The sequence below is a fragment of the Neophocaena asiaeorientalis genome, unplaced genomic scaffold, assembly GCF_003031525.2.
Source record: "Neophocaena asiaeorientalis asiaeorientalis breed wild unplaced genomic scaffold, Neophocaena_asiaeorientalis_V1.1 scaffold692, whole genome shotgun sequence".
Taxonomy (NCBI): domain Eukaryota; kingdom Metazoa; phylum Chordata; class Mammalia; order Artiodactyla; family Phocoenidae; genus Neophocaena; species Neophocaena asiaeorientalis.
The window spans coordinates 65,567-84,324 of NW_020172814.1; the positions used below are offsets into that span (position 1 = coordinate 65,567).

The window sequence follows — 18,758 nt, forward strand, 5'->3', positions numbered from 1 at the left end:
TTCAGACAAGTAGAATATTTCATGGCATCTTTGGTTCTCCTTTCAGGGGGGTGGGACTCCTCGATTGAATATTATCTATCACCCTCTTCCTTCCTGTTTGCTAAATTAACTTTCTGCTTAGTTAAAGCTGGTGAAATCCATGTGTTAGAGTTTTTAAAAAAAGTTTTCCTATTATTTTATGGACTAGTAGATCATCCCTATATGTATTGATTTTATAGAGGAACATATAAAGGCAGTAATGGAGACCCGAACTAGTTAACATTCTACTGCATGACATACAGTAATTTTTCCATTAAAAATACCTTGTTGTGGTAAAATATTCACAGTAAAAATTCATCAAAGCTGATTTTTATTAAAATCAAAGCACCAGTTGACTCCCGCAAATTAAAAACAACAACGAAGACTACTGTCTCAGATATCCTTCACAATAAGTGAAACCTTCATGGGCAGAGAAATCTGTGATCTGATTGGCTAGCATTATTCTCACTCAAAAGCATGAGCCACCAACCTGTGAATTTTAGTAAATTCACACCAAAGATGAAGGGGCAATATAAATAAAAAGACATGAACTCTTAACTTACATGAGGTTATATAATACTTTAAAAAATATGTATATGCATGGTTATTTTAAATGAGGGCCTCTATTTCAATAATTAGATGGTTGAACTCATGGTTATGTCCATAATTTTAATGGTCAATCAGATCACTCAATTTCTCTCATTCATAACAGATACAGATAAACAGAAAATAAATATACCTTCTATTTAAACCTAAAAACCTTTTGCTTCAGTGCAGCAACCTACTGTTGGGATTCACGTTCACTTGTAGATCAGGCCTCAACAAAAGGGGGAGTTCCTCCTTTCATTGTCTAACTAGTCTCTCCATGGAACCCCAATTTAAAAGCTTAAACACTGTAACAGAATAGAAAGTTGAAACACAAATTCATAAATGGAGCAATCGGCTATATACTCACCCTTTCGACTGTGGAGTGAATCTTTTTTGAAAGCATTCCTAAGTTGTATTACATCTACACTACTGTGTAGTAGTAAAATGTGGAGCCTATTCTTTAGCTTGGAAAAGAAAGTAAAGGTACCAAGGGAAGAGGACATTTTCCTCTCAGGACCTTCCAATTTCCTACACTTCCATTCAGAAAAGGTAAGCAGGGCCTGTTAATTTAAAGGACAAAATAACTGCATTGCCAGGTGCTGAAGTACAGTAGTATTTTGAATTTAATATGGTATACATTATCCATTTATACTTCTACCAAAGCCATGTAAGTCACTAACTGTGTACTGGGTTTCCTTTTTGCTGGAAAGATCAGATGCTTGGCACCTGGGAAAGCTTTCGATGAGTTTCCCAGGATTGAGTATATTCTAGCTGCCACATGGCCTGCTCATCATGTGATCCTATTCAGCACTGGGGGGGGTCTTGCAGATATGACATAAGGCTATTGGTTCTAAATCCAGAGGGTAATCTCCTGGAGTTTTTGATCAGAGGTAAACACTGGAGTTTTTTAAGTTTAGGTCAAGGTTGCTTGAGTTGCACTGACCTTTTGAAAGGAATGCTCTCCAAATGGGCATGAGGTATAGTTAGGCTCATCTTACAGCTTACTACTATTATAATTTAAGGACTACTTTGCTGGGATCCACCTGGACACACAGGCACCTGTTAATAAGGTCATAGGACTTTAATTTTCAGATCATTAAGAAAATGTTATTTGGAGAAATACTTTTAGTATATATTATGTATGATTACAGGAAAGATGGTTTTCAAGTGCCTTTCATTCTGCAAAAAAATGATAAAGGTGAAAGAAAAATATTGTTTGAAAAGATTATTATGGCACTGAATAATAACAGTGAAAGTTTTGGGTATATTAGTAGAAATTCTGGCTCAGATGCATTTACAAAATTATAAGTTTTCTCTCTTAAGTGCTACTTCCCTTTGTGATCATCCTCAAAATTTACCTGTGGTGCCCTGCTTTAACTCAGGAGACAAGTATCGAAGAAAAAACTATCATAAGAATAGTATTCTAAAATAAAAACAATAAACTTATTTGGAAAAGCTCCACGGCTGCTGTGCTAAAAATGCTGGAGCAAAAGAAGACAATTGGCGGTAATATGCACTATTATCAAAATTTGTTCAAGTCTTTGGAGAATAAATGTCAAACACATATTCAAAACAATACAACAACAACAACTACCACCCTAAAACACATATTTGGAAAAGTGATTAAGACTTTTTAACCTTTAGTACATAACTGACATATTATGGACTAAACCTAAGTGTACACAGGAAAGATGCTCTTGCCAGTAAGTTCTTTTCTCATTTTATCTTTAGCAGTATCTGAAAACCCAAGGACTTAGCCACAGGATATTTTCAACTTGTCCATTTTAAGAACTAATGCCTTGTGGATACAAGCAAATCCTCTAGGTTTAATTCATGGGAGATGACACTATCCAAAGGATAAAATTCTTTCAAGTCAGCTATATTTTCATTCTATCAGCCTAGAGAGGAAAATTTCCTCAGCCAATTAATGTTTTATAAATAAAGGTTTACTTTGGCAAACTAAAAAAGTTCACATATAAATATACTGTCAAATGTTAGATTAGCAAATGGCACAATAATTTTCTTCTATCTTAACCTAGTTTTCTTCTTTGATACTGAACAACAAGTAAAAGGAATAAATGAAAGTCAGTAAACTAGCTAGGTCTGACGCATTAAGAATATGCTTGCCCTCAGAAGGTAGGTCTTTTGTATCTCTATCGGGAGAATGAAAATGAAGTCCAGAATTAAGTCAGATGAAAGATTCAGTTTGAGGTTCTGACTCTGAAGAATGGGAAATAGATGCTTCAGAAAAAAAATGTAAATTTCACTCTAATTTCCTCCAGTTGCCTGCTCCCAAATTCCACAACACACTTCATTCCAATTTATGAAGACAGATGAAAACCACAAAAACTGGTCCCTTCCACGGGAATTTATATTTAATGCCCAATAGGGTATAAGTTGAAGAATCCTTACATCAAATACGGCACACACTGCTGTATTGCATATTCTGGACAGCTCCACTAAAAGCCATACTGAAAACAATGAGTCTTGTTATAAAAGGATCACCTGCACAGTTAAAAAGCAAACAACAAACCACACATAGACACACAGCAAAACCAAACGAGTACACTTACTTCCTCAGTGGAAGAAGGTAGGTTTAGAAATGTACGAAAAATGGGCTTGAAAACCTGCTATACCAAACACACCTCTATAGACAGGAAAAAAACAAAAACAAAAATCAAACATCTGTTTTCCTTTTTCTTTAATACAATTGCCATCTTACATGATATACTATTAGGTGCCTTCTTAATAGCATCTAATCTACCTTTTCGTTGCACCAGTGGGCATCCTAGGATAGAACTCTTATTACCACTCATATTCATTGGAGTACTGCTCTTACGTACAGTACACCTAACTCATGGTTGGTCCATAGTTAATGAGTAGTGGTATTTTCTAAAAATGGATTAACGCACACATCCAAACCACATTAAATTTTCAACTTAGAGTTCAAACAAAGTCTATTTCCTTTCTATAGTTGCTATCACTCCAGACTGCAGTTTGAAATCCAATAAGTGGGGAGAATGTCTTTTTATTTTGTTGTTGATGCTTCTTTCTTTATTCCTTTCTCCTTCCTTCCTCCCTCTTTTTCTTTCTTAATAAGAAGGTTAAAAGAAATGGGTTATTAAGGAAATCAGAGTCTAGTAAACATTGAAAACTTAAAGTGGTCACAAGCTCTTCTTGGTAATGATGTTAAATTACTGACAAAAATGTTTTTTGAAAACAAAAAAAAAATCTAAAAACCAGCACACGCCAGTGGTGTTGCTTATTTAAGCAACTGGCGTTCCTCTATGCTTTTGAGGCGTTTCTTCCGGGGTTGTACAAAGTCATCATCTGAGTCATCACTAAATTTATTATCTTCTGATTCATTCCTGAATTCTACTTTAGGAAACCGTTTTTCTGGATAAAGGTTCTTCAGAAGTTCTTCAAAATAGCTTTCAAGTTTTATACCAGCATTGGCTACTTCTGAATCAGGCTGTTGAATAAAAATAAGAATTAAAAAAAATTTTTAGATAGTCAATAAAGTCGTGGATTTCTCACATTTTTGTTCCCTTCTAACTGAAGATTATGAATATCAGTGGATTGTTTTGGAAAAAATGTTTATGTATAGCTTTGATATAAAGTAAACAAAAGTCTGGGGCTAGACAAAATCTAGAGGAGATCAGATAAGAAGTAAATAAAAGGCTTTGACTCATCTGGATTACCAAAGAGGTATCACAGAGATGCCATAATCAGAGAATCATCTAACAGGTATTTTTAGAACAAATTAAATGAAACATGGAACTCTGGAATGAGTAGCCAATACAAAGGACAAACTATCAACAAAAGGCTATAAGTCTGATAGATGTTTAGATAAACTAACAGATGATAAAGTTTTTGAGAAAATTCTTAATTAAGAACTATCTAAACCACATTCTTAATATTTTAATATCAACATCACAAAGACTAAACTCTGGTGAAGTGCCATATTTCAAGAAATAAAGGTGCTTCTGGGTTAGATAAAAATATTTTCTAAATTGTTTTCAAGTTGTCACCATATAATAAATCTTTGAATATACATGTGGATAAAGTCTTCCTAACTACCTCTTTCATTCGCTGACAGACTTGAACTTTTGGTTATTTATGCTACCACAGATAGATATCTTGATCTCCTCGTTTGTCGGTAAGGTGTTTGGTTTAACATTACTTTCACATTGCTATTATTTTTTTTTCTTCTCACCTCATTGAATTCAGCACAGTTTTGAAAGATCAATCTAAAATCAGCTACAAAATCTTCAGGCTTTGTATACATGGAATAATCTTCTTGTAGTCTTTTCTTGATGGTTGACAAGTCCATTGGATTTTTAATTATTTTGTAATAATCTGGCACCTTTCAAAAGATATGAGATGCTATAATAAATAAATTCTACCTGGTCCTATATAAATCCTATAAGAAGTAGTATAAAATTCAGATTGTTCTCATGGCTTTTCTCTGTTCTATTTTGTCATTGATAAGGAAATCTATTCAGCAAAATTTACAAGTGCCTGAATGCTTCCACACACTGGTAAATGTTTAGTGTCACTTTTATCAAAAATCTTCACCAGTTATTTTTAATGAAAAAAACTTACCACATTTTCCCTCTTACTATTCTCCTTCATTATTAAACAAAAAGCAATCAGTAGAAAAAGTATTACTTCTAGTAAGATTTGACATGCTTTTGCTGCATGTGTTATAGCAAGTGGGCTTTGAATCTGGGTTTGAACCCCAGCTCTGCTACTCACTAGCATTCTCCTGGGTAAGTTACTGGGTTCAGTCATTTCACTGAACCTGTTTCTTCATATTTCAAATAGAAATAATTCTACCAATCTCATAGGATTTTGTAAAGACTAAATGAGATGATATATATTAAGAAAAAGGGGGCTATTTTGCTGCTGCTATTAATGCCAAATGTAACTATAAGCCAACATCATAAAAAGTGCCAAATTCTAGGTTAACTTTTTAAATGAATAAAGTTTTTACTGGCATATTTTTGCCCTGGCTCTTTTGGGTACAAAGGGCCCTTCCCCCTAAAAACTATTTACAGTGGATCCTTGAACTGTGCAGGTACACTTATACACGAATTTTCTTCACTGAATTCATACTATATTACTACAGGATCTGTGGTTGGTTGAAGTTGCAGATACAGAGGGCTGACTGTAAAGTTATATGCAGACTTTCAACTGTGCAGAGAGTCGGTGCCCCTAACCTCTGTCTTGTTCTAAGAGTCAACTGTATTCCTTTTTCCTATCTCAACTTCTCAAAACTTGTTTTCAGGACAGAAGTTCACTGCTTATCAGCTCAATGTATTTGCTAAGCTTGTTTTCTTTTCTAATGTTGCATTAAATTTTCTAAATTTATTGAACTGTTCAACAAATCTATTAGCTTTTTAAAGGAGTTTCAGACCTCAGAGAAGAACACATTTTGAGTAGCAGGCCATTTCCAGCACTCTAAAATTATGCACTGAAGTCACATCAAATTTTAAATATGAAGCTTTTTGAAGTCAATGGTAAACACACACAAACACACACCTCTTCCTCTACTGTTAAAGTCTACTTATTACTTGAAGTTTGGACCTATAAATCAAAATGTGTACAGAGATTTGGAGAGGTCTTTATCTCAAATGGCAAGTTTTTTTCCCAACAGCTTTAGGATATATACCTAAAACTCCTGAGAGAGAAACAATTGATAGAAATCATCCCAGGGAATAGTAGGTAAAATACATGAGATGAGAAGAAAGAATATATGAGAAAAGAAGTTTTGGGCCAGTTTGTTAACCTTAAAATGTGCTTAAGATTAAAGCATGCAGTATTTATTAATAAGCTTTAAGATTTGGATTAATGTAAGAAACTTACTATTGAAAAATGGTACAGAAACTAGATTGTCATAAATTTCAGAAAAATCATCCCACTGTACAAAAAAAGCACAAAATAACATCCATACTTACAGTTAGAGGAACTGGGTCTTGAAAAGCCAGGCTCATTTCATGGCAATAAAGAAATAAAAGTAGGCGTTCACACTTCTAAGCAATAAATAAATAAATAAAATGAAAATATAATGAAATAATGAAGTCACGGCTAATTTTTAGCAACAACGTTACAGGTCTCAAAGTATCAGAATAAAGGTTAAAACCAGATGAATACAAGAAAAATACTGACACTTGGAGCTTTGCTGTCCATTTCAATCATTTACTACAGTGTACTGTTTGACATTTTGGGGTGTATGTCATATATGAGAGCAGTCGTTATAATTATAGGAACAAAAGCAGTATCACTAGAAACCTATCTGAAGTTCTTTAAAAATATATTTCCACTTCTCTCTCCAATTTGTGTACTGAATTATTAATAGTACACAAATTAATAGAAGAACATCCATATGTTGAGATCCAGAGGTGGAGCCCCTGCCATGGGGTGTTGGGTCCTAAAGACCCCCCCTCTGAATGCAGATGGTTCCATCATGTACTCTGCTACTTCTCTGCTTACAAGTTTACCCCAATAAACACTGTGTAGCAGTGGCAGTGCATGTTTCAGCTCTCTCTTGCACGACAACTTTCATACTGACTGTTCTACTTAATAATTTAGCAAAGGAGCTTCTTTAGTGATAAAGAAGTGTTGACTTAGTAGCTTTAAATGTTAATTACAGTTAAATCTATTAGCTAGCTTTGAGGTATAAATCTAGTGCCATCTGGTGAAAGGATGTAATTATTTCCAGGAAGAGTAAATAGAAAAACCCATCTCTTTGGTGCCAATTCTTAACAAATTCTGAGGAAGAAAACATATCTGAATCAAATCCGAAACTGACTAAAGGTAGACTAAATTTAAAAGTCTAAATCTGCCATTATTTAAGACTGTTATTTTTTTGTGGAAAAAGAGTACTAAAGGAAAAAGCAGTAAAAAATTGGACTGAATATACACGTCTTTGATGAAGACACATCTGCATCACAGTAATGCATCTAACCAAAACGACTGTTTAACAGTCTAGGTTGGAAACTTACCCTTTTATCTATTGGTGTTAGTTTGATAAGGCCTTCAGTTTTCTTTTTTTCTGAGTTGTGAATGGGAGCGTCACAATCATATTCAACCTCTGGTTTAGATAAGTCTCGGCAGAAAGTGCAAATCCACTCTCCACTGTTGGGGAATAAAGTATCTGGCTGAGTTCCTAATGCATCATTGCTCTCTTCACCACCTCCCTTTCCCACCTCCCTCCATGCCATCTATTATGCAGAATTACTTATTTGGCATCAGTGTTAATCACTGAGGATTTAGCACACATCTGCTTTGTACGTGGCACCACGCTGCGTGAGCTTGCAAGCAGAAATAGAGTTCACAGGCCTAAGTGGTAAACGTTAGCCTAGTTAAGGAGGCATGAAATATACACAAAATAAAAAAATAAACACACACATTAATCTATGGCTGATGTGAGGCACAACTGACCTTTCCCCCCAAATGATTTAAGAAAAAGAAGCACTCTTGGTACTGTTCTTATAACTTTAAAATTATAAATATTTATTTATTTATATTTATTTTTTTTTTTCGGTACATGGGCCTCTCACTGTTGTGGCCTCTCCCGTTGAGGAGCACAGGCTCCGGACACGCAGGCTCAGCGGCCATGGCTCACGGGCCCAGCCACTCCGCGGCATGTGGGATCTTCCCGGACCGGGGCATGAACCCGTGTCCCCTGCATCGGCAGGCGGACTCTCAACCACTGCGCCACCAGGGAAGCCCTGAAATTATAAATATTTAAAAGTACAGCCTTGGAAGGGACTTCCTGGTGGTCCAGTGGTTAAGACTCCATACTCCCAATGCAGGGGGCCTGGGTTCGATCCCTGGTCAGGGAACTAGATCCTGCACGCTGCAACTAAGAGCCCGCATGCTGCAACTAAAAGATCCCTCATACTGCAACTAAGACCCGGCACAGCCAAATAAATAAATAAATATTAAAAAAAAAAAAAGAAAAGAGTCTTGGGGACAAGGCTCACTTAAACAAACAAAACCTACAGCCTTTGAAGAACTAAGATATCAACCCAGTGGCTCTTCTTTATGACCATGATCATCTCATAGGGTTTGAGAATTTACTCAAGGTATTTGTGAACAATACAGCTCAATGGCTGGCAAATAAGATGCACTAAATTATGGCAGTGTTGTGCATAAGGATGACACTTTATGGTACTTCCCTTGTAATAATTTAAAGGGCCAGTTATTTTTTTTTTCTCGTCATAACAGACTAGGTTTTTGAGAGAAGCACTGGGAATGGGAGGCAGGGTATGGGAAACCCTGTGTTGAAAATTTTGGCGTATGCATTTATGCCAAGTGGACTTCTTTTTAAGTTTTTACAAAGGTTTTATGTTACAGTGATCATCAAAAGTTTATTGCTGTTATTATTTATAATGAAAGAATGTAAGAAAGGGAAGCAAGCACCATCTTACCTTGGAAAATTTGCCAATGTGGGCACATGACAAGAGAGATGGAATACTTTGGGACATTTCTCACAGCATAGGAGTTCCCCTCCATTCTGACAAACTGCACACCAGTCCTCATTGGGGTCATCCTCTTTCCTTGTCTCTCCAACGTGAAGGGGTGACTTCTGTGAGGCATCTAGCCACTCAGACTTTCCATTTGAGGAATTTTCCTGGTTAAGTCCAGGTTGATCTCCTGTGCTGTCAGGGGCATCTGATCTTAACACAGACTCTTCAGATGCAGAGCTCTGACTACTATTTAAGAGCAGGGAGGTGAGTATGCTTCTTGGATAGTTGGTCTGCAGTGGAAAGAGTTAACATATGCATATGGGTATCTTAAACTGCCATTCTTTATTAGCACTACTGCAATTCTGGACTGCAGTCTGCCCACTCATGAGCACCTGGTTATTTCAAAGGAGTCTGTGAATCTGCATGAGACCAGAATACGTTTACTGCTAACTGTCCCTAATGGTAAAGAAGACATGGACCTCTACTGAAAAATATCTTCAAAACAGAAGATCAGCAGCTGTAACAGGGTGTGGATAACACAGGGAAAATCTCTGAATCTGCGATGGCTATAGCAACGGGTGGGTACTGTAGAAGTCAACCACGTGAACTATAAATACATTTTACTGGAGCTGTTAGTTCAAAGTATATCTAAACACAAAACAGGCCTACTATAGATTTTTTATCATTCATAAAAAGGTATACTGCTTTAATTCTTAGAAGTAATTTCACCTCTGCAAGTGCCATTAATAACTTTAAAATGAACCTAAATGTTGTTTGAGCCTAGAATGGTGAAAATTTCAAATTAATAACAAAATCTATTATCTCCTTTAAACATTTTTAAACATTTTGAAGTAATAAATGTACATTTAGTTAAAAGCACAGGTATATAATATCATTCCTTGGAGGCAATTATTTTCAAATTATTTAGCTTTTTCCTCTGCTATTTACCTCCATACTTCTAAACAGTATGCTTATACTATAATTTTTCAGATTTTCAAATTTAAACATATTTTCAGTTTTTTTTTTTTTGCGGTACGTAGGCCTCTCACTGTTGTGGCCTCTCCCGTTGCGGAGCACAGGCTCCGGAGGCGCAGGCTCAGCGGCCATGGCTCATGGGCACAGCTGCTCCATGGCATATGGGATCCTCCCGGACCAGGGCACGAACCCGTGTCCCCTGCATCGGCAGGCGGACTCTCAACCACTGCGCCACCAGGGAAGCCCTTCAGTTTTAAATGTATATATTTTCCCTTCTATGGAAGATCAGATTTTTCCTTCCTGATTCTCCACACCCTCCTTATACTTACACACACCATTCATACCATCCTCTGAACATAGTTTTATTAAGCACTGTTTTCTTTTTAGTTGGTAGGCGCCAGTATAACTGTTTATAGCCAGCATCTATTCCAGCTGGTCAGTATCACTGCTGTACTGGTTAAGTATCCTGAAAAATCAATTTTTGGTCAAATGCATATTCATGTTATATCCTGATTATATCTAGTTTTTATTTAAATTTGTATTCAGGTGTTTGTTTATATCATTATGACTATATACTGTTCATTGCATAACCACAGAATGTACTATGACTACACTTCCTTTTTGTCTAACTTTTTGTTTTTCCTGTGAGTCAATAATTACCATATTTTAAAATTTAATGCATTTGCTTATTTTTCTAGATATCTAAGTCATTCTCACAATCCCCAACAGGGTTATAAAATGTTTCTCAATACTGTCAAAGCATTTTTCTCCCACTACATACATTCCTAATGGAGTCTTCTGTCCTCCTCCTACAGGGTGTACTGGAGGAGCTGTTGTACTGGGGACTAACTACCCTTTTCTTTGCCTCTCTTCTGTGTTAGATCCCAGAAATGGGATCTTATGTCTTTCTCTTTCTGGTTTAATTCATTTTTGATGAAGCATATTCTCAAATATCTTCCTCAAATATCTTCTCAAATGAGTGCATGGAATTAAGTTTTTGAGAACCTGCATGCATGTCTAAAAATGTTTACTTAATCTTTACACATAATTGATAATTTGCCTGGGTACAGAATCCTGGCTACAAAATATCTTTCCTCACAATTTTGTTATTTTCTCTGTTGGCTTCCAGCTTTGAGAGTCTGTGTTGAGGACTGGGTGACACTATGATGTCTGATCCATTATGTAAGGTGTTTCTTTCCTTTGGAAGCTTTTAGAACCTGTTTAGAATACTGGTATTCTGAACTCGATGAGGATATGACTTGAGTCTTTTCTTCATTTAATTGTTCTGGTACTTGGTAGGACCTTTCAATTCAGATGCTCATGCCCTTCAGTTACAGGAAGTTTCCTTGTATTATTGCTTTGGCAATTACCTCCCATGTGTTTTACTCTGTTCTCTCTTTCAAATGCCCAACCTCCTCATTTAACCTCTGACTTTTCAAACTCTTCTCCCTGTTTGCCATCCATCTTTTTGTTTTGATCTACTGAAAGATTTAAATATAATAGTTTTTATCTCCTACGAGCTATTTAAAAGTTTCTCTCATCCTATCCCTCAAGTAGGAGTAGTATTGCAATCATAATATAATTACATTTTGAGCCCTAGATTCTTCATCTGATTCTTGTTTCACTATAACAACAGGAAAATCATAATTTTCAGGTGGTCCACTGTTTTCTTGTTTTATTCGGATTGGCTCCAACATGACCACTGGGACTTTGTGTGTAGAATCAGCTCCTGCTGGTTTGCTGGAAGAGCCAGAGCTATAAGTATAAGAAAAAAAGAAAGAAAGAAAGAAAAAAAAAATCTAAGAAAGCTACCTTAAGTATCTTAAAAGAAGGTATAATAATAGCTTTTCGGAGTAATGCTGTATCTTCACAGCAATGGTAACTATGTTACATCAGCAATAAATCATACATAACTGAAATGCATCTGCTGTATGCAAAATGTATGCAATATGTTCCACATATTAACCTATCAAAATGGTTACATTACATACCTGGAAAGGTATTTAAATAAATTTAAATAAAACCTGAATTAAAACTGACTTCAATATCCTGAGGCTCTAAAATTGGGCAGCCAGGTCTTAGAACTATCTTAGAATTAGCATCTTTTTTTAGGATTTTCCTTTCGTTCTCAAGTCAGTGACAAAGAGAAGTCTAGGCTCACATTAACGATTTACTGTCACAAAGTGTGAAGATAATTAACTAGGTTCATAATTTACTGGTGTTCTGCTATTTTAAAAAATGTAGTGCAACAAAAAAGCCATTTACAGATAGCTACTCTGTTCTCATAGGATTAAAGGCAAACTTCTCCCCTTCAGAGTATGCTACTTCCATACAATTAGGAAAGTAAGAATTGGGTTCACTATCTAGGAGAAATTTGCAAGCATTATGAGTGGGTGTGTAACACATAAAATACAGTTTCAACAACTGTAAAACAGAATCAATGTTTGGTTATTAGAAATGTCAGAACACCAATTTTAGTATAAAATTATTATTTGTTTTCCCTAAGTTTTTATTTGTGCATGTTCCTGTATAGGGCAGTGTGTTACACAGAATTCATTTTTGTTTTTTCCTTGCTATTATACTAAAGTCAAATGTATTTTCTTATTTTCAACAAAAAAACATTTTTGTATCTCTAAAGATAAAATTGTACTCTACTAAACCCATTGATTTATTACATTAACATATAATATGTAATAATTATTAAACATTTAACTTAAAAGTTAAAAATAAGGGAAATTGCTTAAAATGTATTGAGTACCAAAGCATGCTGAACACTGGCGAGAGAAATCTAGTTACAGATTTTATAGGCTAGAGAATAAGTTAAGTCAGTTTACCTTCCTCGGCTCCCAACGCTGGAGGCACTAGGTGAACGTATTGGTGGGTGTACACTTGTCATAGTAACAGGTCCTGAGATCATACACATTCGTAAAATGAATTAATAACTGTATTTAATTCCTACTCAATGTTCTCACTTAGTATTACATTGAAACTGGAAACACATAATGAAACTATATAAAACAAGAGTAGCTGCTGAACTCCCAGCACAGTCTAAAGTCCCCCTAAACTGGCAGGGCTGTTCAACCTCAGCAGTACTGACATTTGGGCACAGATAATTCTTTGATGTGGGGGCTGTATGTGCATCGCAGGGATGTTGAGCAGCACCCTCGGCCCCTACAGTTATTAGATGCCATGGCACCTCTACATACTCAGCATCCAGGGGTGTGACAATCAGAAATGTCTGCAAACACTGTCAAATGTCCCATGTTAGAGTAACCAGGGTAGGAGCTTAGTGAGGACACTAATGCCAGCAAAAGCTACAGAGGACAATAAAAAGTTGGTAGGGCTGGTATAAAAGCAGTCCAACAGAGAAAGCCCCACAGAGGCTAATGAACAGAAGACACTGAAGCAATGTATAGAAGATACTTTGTCCCTTGCCTGACACAGGGTTAGTACTGGATAAACGTTAGCTTTAGTAATAGTGCCAAAATGGTTTCCAGAAATGTTTTGTCAAGTTATACTCCCACCAGCTATGTATCAGAGCATTTGTCCCATCACATCCTCATCAATGAGTATTTTCACTATTTAAATCTTTGCTCATTCAATAGTTACAAATTATGTCTTTTTGATTTTATAATGACTACTGGTGAGATGGAACCACCCATCTTTCTTCCTCTCCCCTGTTTTACTAACTAAATGTATTTCCTCTTTAGGGAATAATCTACTCATGTCCTTTTGCAATACTGTGTACTTTCCTCATTAATCTGTATGAACTTGTTACATAATTAAACAGTTTCTTTACCACATTTTGTCAACAATTTCCTTTCAGTTTGTTTATGTTTTAAATAAGTACCTCCTTTAAAATTCGACAACTGCTTAATTATGCTTGTATGACTGGTGAATGGCTTAAGAAATTCTCCTCTTTCCTTATTTTGGTCTAAGGCATCTAATTTGTCAAGGTCTCCGCGAGTAGCATTAGTCAGAGTGCCTCTCTCTTGAAGGAAATAAGTAGTTGTGTCCAAAATTCTTGAACACAATTAAATAGCGAAAAAAACCACCAGAAAGAGTGATTGTCACTGATAAATTTTGATGCTAGGAGAATTCCATGCAAAAAGAGATGATACTACAGGCAAATTATCAAAAAGAGAAAGTACAATACTAATTTCCTCCTGGGAGCACTATAGTGCCCATAAGTTCTATTCAAATTGAAAATGTACAGAGGTTTAACTTTTGCTTCCCACTTCGAAAGTACATTAATTATAAAGAGTACCCAAAACACAGACCCATTTTAATCATCCAACAGAAAAAGGGAGGAGGCATAGGATGATTTTTTTTTAAATTATTATAAATAGAATAAAAACTGGAAAAAAAACACTAATAAAAATTTTTAAAAGCCCACTTTACCTGTAAGGCCTGGAGATGGCACTGATGAATTCGGTGACTGGACGGTTCTGTTTGAGGGTGGTCTTGGCTGGCCATGATCTGTACTAGTATCTTTCCTCACAATATTGTCCAGCATAATAGTACTTGAGCAGTCAATCTGATGAGAAATTATTTCACGGCATTGTGACTTTGCAAGTTAAAAGCTACTTTGAATTTATCAGAAAACTTTAATAGTTTAATTATTATCAGATAATAAAACATGCAAATATCATATTTGAGAAGTTCTGATCCATACTTTCCCCATAAACAACCTTGAAAAAAGCTTTCACACTTCTTAATATTTCACCTTAGTAAATATACTGAGTCACACTATTTCAGAAGTCATGAGCCAGGAGAAAAGAGTATTGTGTGCTACACCCTTAAAAATTAAAACAAAATTATAAAAAGAAATTCTAATAATGTTTCTTAATTTATTTAAAAATAATAAAAGGTACCAATTAAAAAAAAAAGCAAACTTGGTGAGAAGAGTAGCACAGTTTCACATTTTGCAAATTTCTTTATTGTCTGGCTTAATAACAGCCAACTGGAAACTTGTATCTTTTACTCAGTCTGCTGAGATGTGTGGTTTTGGCGGAAGAATCAGAAGAAAATCTGGTCTTACACAGAGAGACCTTGTAGAGCCTCTAAAAAGGTTGTACGGACCCCCATGTCCTTGGCCCACACTTTGAGAACCGATGCTCTGGTATGCACTAGATTGATGAAACAAGTCTACGCATAACACATTTTCAGAACACTAACCTCACTTAAATACATTCTTAATGTTTGGTAGGAAAAAATTGATCCCTTAGAGATTCCTGCTTTAATGCAACAGGTATACAAATAATTGACTGCTTTCTAATTGACTGCTAAGCTAAAATACGATAAATTTCTACTGAATAAGACTTGAATACTTTAGATGCAAATATTTTTTTTATTTTTTCATTGAAGAATAGTTGAATTACAATGTGTTAATTTCTGCTGTACAGAAAAGTGATTCAGTTATTCATATATATAGTTTTTCATATTCTTTTCCATTATGGTTTATCACAGGATACTGAATATAGTTCTCTGTGCTATGCAGAACTTTGTTGCTTATCCATTTCTATATATACCAGTTTGCATCTGCTAACCCCAAACTCCCAATCCAACCCTCACCCACCCCCCTTTAGATGCAAGTATTTTTAATGCTTAAATATACCATTTATTCCCCAAGAACGTTTTTGTGATTAAAATCCAATTTAATAGTTCCAGCCTTTCTCAATCAAGATTCTCCAAGAAAATTAAGTCCTACAGTCCGAGGGCATAGACTGTATATAATGAATTTACTTCTTGCCTCTGCATCTAGAATGGTACTAGTTATGAACCATCCTTGGAAGGACTGAGGAAATAGTCACTCAAATCAGTTTCTTTATTCTGTGGTTCAGATGAGGAATTTCAGTTGAGAAAGCTGGTGGACAAAGGGTCATCTGTATCTGAGGACTGCAGAGGAAAATTTACTTTCTGTGGGTCCTCTTTCAGTAGGGGAAGGAGGAAGTACACAGGGTTATTTATGTTTAATATTCTTTGGGCACTACCTTGGCCAATACTTTTCAGAGAGTGCAAAAAGTACTGGAATGACTAAATTTGTTAGATCTTAATGTAAAAAAAGTTATTTACATTGTGGAATAATCCTAAAAGCTAAATAAAATTATAGGAATGACACACAGAAAGTTTCCCTATCGATCGCCTATGCATGAAAAATACATGTACTCTACCCATTTAAAGTATAAACAATTATTTTAAAAATGAAATAACTCTGGTAAGGTTAATGATGCAACTTTTAGGAAATATTAGTTGATCTCAGTAACTTGAAAAACAAACTAAATAATACAAAATTTTAGATTCCTTCACATCCTACAAGATTTCTTAAAAGTTTTAATGTCTGTATGAGTGACTACCTTAAGCTTATAAGATGAGAAAAGGTAAAACAAGTATCAACTTATGTATAAAGATTTGTTTATTCAATGTTATATTTTCTGTCTTTGAAAAATATTTTTTAAAAAGTCATACTGACAAAGAGCTTAGAGGGTAAATGTGTTTAATTTAAATAAAAATGAAATCAGAGGTAATTCTGCACTGGTTAGTAAATGTTATCATTTCTATTATTATTATTATGATTTTTATTTGAGGGGAGCTCTTCCTGTGCCAGGCACTGGGCTTTACTTGCATTAGTTCATTGAGTCTTTTTTTTTTTTTAACATCTTTATTGGAGTGTAATTGCTTTACAGTGTGTGTTAGTTTCTGCTTTATAACAAAGTGAATCAGCTATACATATACATATATCCCCATATCTCCTCCGTCTTGCGTCTCCCTCCCACCCCTCTAGGTGGTCACAAAGTACCAAGCTGATCTCCCTGTGCTATGCGGCTGCTTCCCACTAGCTATCTATTTTACATTTGGTAGTGTATCTATGTCCATGCAACTCTCTCACTTCATCCCAGCTTACCCTTCCCTCTCCCCGTGTCCTCAAGTCCATTCTCTACGTCTGTGTCTTTATTCCTGTCCTGCCCTTAGGTTCTGCCCTTCAGAACTAAATTTTTTTTTTTTTTGATTCCACATTTACGTGTTAGCATACAGTATTTGTTTTTCTCTTCCTGACTTACTTCACTCTGTATGACAGACTCTAGGTCCATCCACCTCACTACAAATAACTCAATTTCATTTTTTTTATGGCTGAGTAATATTCCTTTGTATATATGGGCCACATCTTCTTTATCCATTCATCTGTTGATGGACACTTAGGTTGCTTCCATGTCCTGGCTATTGTAAACAGTGCTGCAATGAACATTGTGGTATACATGACTCTTTGAATTATGGTTTTCTCAGGGTACATTTCTATTATTAAACTTGTCTCCATCTCTTCTGGTGTCTTAAATGTTAGACTCCTTCTCTAACCTTATTCTATTGTAATATATCACATTCCAGCAATTCAACCTTCCAGTACCTCCTCCCATGTCCTCACCCCTTCCTTCCCAGCTTAGATTCCATAATCCATCACCATAATCATTCATTTACAAACACTTTAACTCCAGTGCCCTGAAAGACATTCTGTAGTATGTTCAAGTGTTAATATTAATCTTTTTATTATTCCTGCTGTTACCATATTTCTAAAGGATAAAAACAACTTCTAAACACAAACGCACAGCCTATAATCCAACGAACCCATTCCTTTTACCAGATCCAAGTTCACTTAAAATTTCTGAAACAGATTCTTAGAATAAATTTTATGTATACTTACATCTGGAAGAGAAGGAAGATTATAGGGACCTCCCACGGGTGAGCTCAAATCAATCATAGGTGACCCAAAAGTCTTTCCATCATATCCTGCTGCACTAGTAATGGTGGGACTGGAAGGAGTAGAGGACGTGCTGTTGGCAGCTGATGGGGTGGCCTGCCCACTGCTGACCTGCCACTGTGGTAGCAAGAAGGAAAGAAGCAAGGTTGTCTATCAGCAGGCCTGTAACATAAAATGTCCATCTAATCCCTGTTCCAGACACAAAACAAAGTAAAAGACACAGTCTGCTATTTGAATTCAACTGTAATTTTAATGGAAAGGGGAGAGGACACAAGTATATATAATTTTCATTAATCCTGTCCAAACGTAAAAAATAAAAAGAACTGATTTTTACCAGAAGACAACAGTTAGTATTCACAAGAAAACCACAGCACGCAATCTTGGAAAGCTTACACATATTGGAAAATAAATATAAACATGTACAAAGCAACTTCAAGGTAAAGATGGAGGGCTGAAAACATACATTTTCTTCTGTCCCTACCTGATACACCTGAAAGTAAAATGACAGTTAAGGGAATTTTTTTTTGAAAAAGGCACTGACCCATAAAGACAAAGAAAACAGGGGAGAAGACAGAAATCACATTTTGGAAGCTGGAAGGCAAATGGACAAAAAGCAAATGAATTAGTCATAGCCAATTGGATAAAGCTGAAATCTAAGCTGGCAGTGGGAAAAACAGAGAAGCAAATCAGCATATACTGTAGAACCCCTAAGAGCCTGAGAATTTGAAGCATAAGGGGTGAAACTGGGACTAAAAACAGGATGATCTGTTGAGAGTCTGTTTAAGAAGGATTAAATCTCACGTTCATTTGCTACTTTACCTGTAGCTACCCCAAGATAATAAGGACCACCTCCACCTCTGCAAAAGAAGGCTGGAAATTAATTTTCTAGAATAGGTAAAACAGTCTTTGGGCTGACGAGCATCAGGCTCGGCTGAAGGCAGAAGTAT

The 18,758-nt window shown here is 35.8% G+C and overlaps 1 protein-coding gene across 2 annotated transcripts in view; it reads right to left on the minus strand.

Moving 5' to 3' along the window:
- Positions 1 to 332: 332 nt before the first annotated feature.
- The window catches only part of TRIM24 (tripartite motif containing 24), a 96,754-nt gene continuing 78,328 nt past the window's right edge, over positions 333 to 18,758 (minus strand). For both annotated transcript variants that reach the window (XM_024741643.1, XM_024741642.1), the window contains exons 11-19: positions 17,755 to 17,928; positions 14,460 to 14,595; positions 12,893 to 12,965; positions 11,645 to 11,813; positions 9,045 to 9,373; positions 7,614 to 7,746; positions 6,567 to 6,641; positions 4,823 to 4,972; positions 333 to 4,078 (exon numbers count right to left, since the gene is read on the minus strand). In XM_024741643.1, coding sequence (XP_024597411.1) covers positions 3,869 to 4,078; positions 4,823 to 4,972; positions 6,567 to 6,641; positions 7,614 to 7,746; positions 9,045 to 9,373; positions 11,645 to 11,813; positions 12,893 to 12,965; positions 14,460 to 14,595; positions 17,755 to 17,928 — 1,449 coding nt within the window. In that variant the 3' untranslated portion in view covers positions 333 to 3,868. The remainder of the gene's footprint in view (positions 4,079 to 4,822; positions 4,973 to 6,566; positions 6,642 to 7,613; positions 7,747 to 9,044; positions 9,374 to 11,644; positions 11,814 to 12,892; positions 12,966 to 14,459; positions 14,596 to 17,754; positions 17,929 to 18,758) is intronic.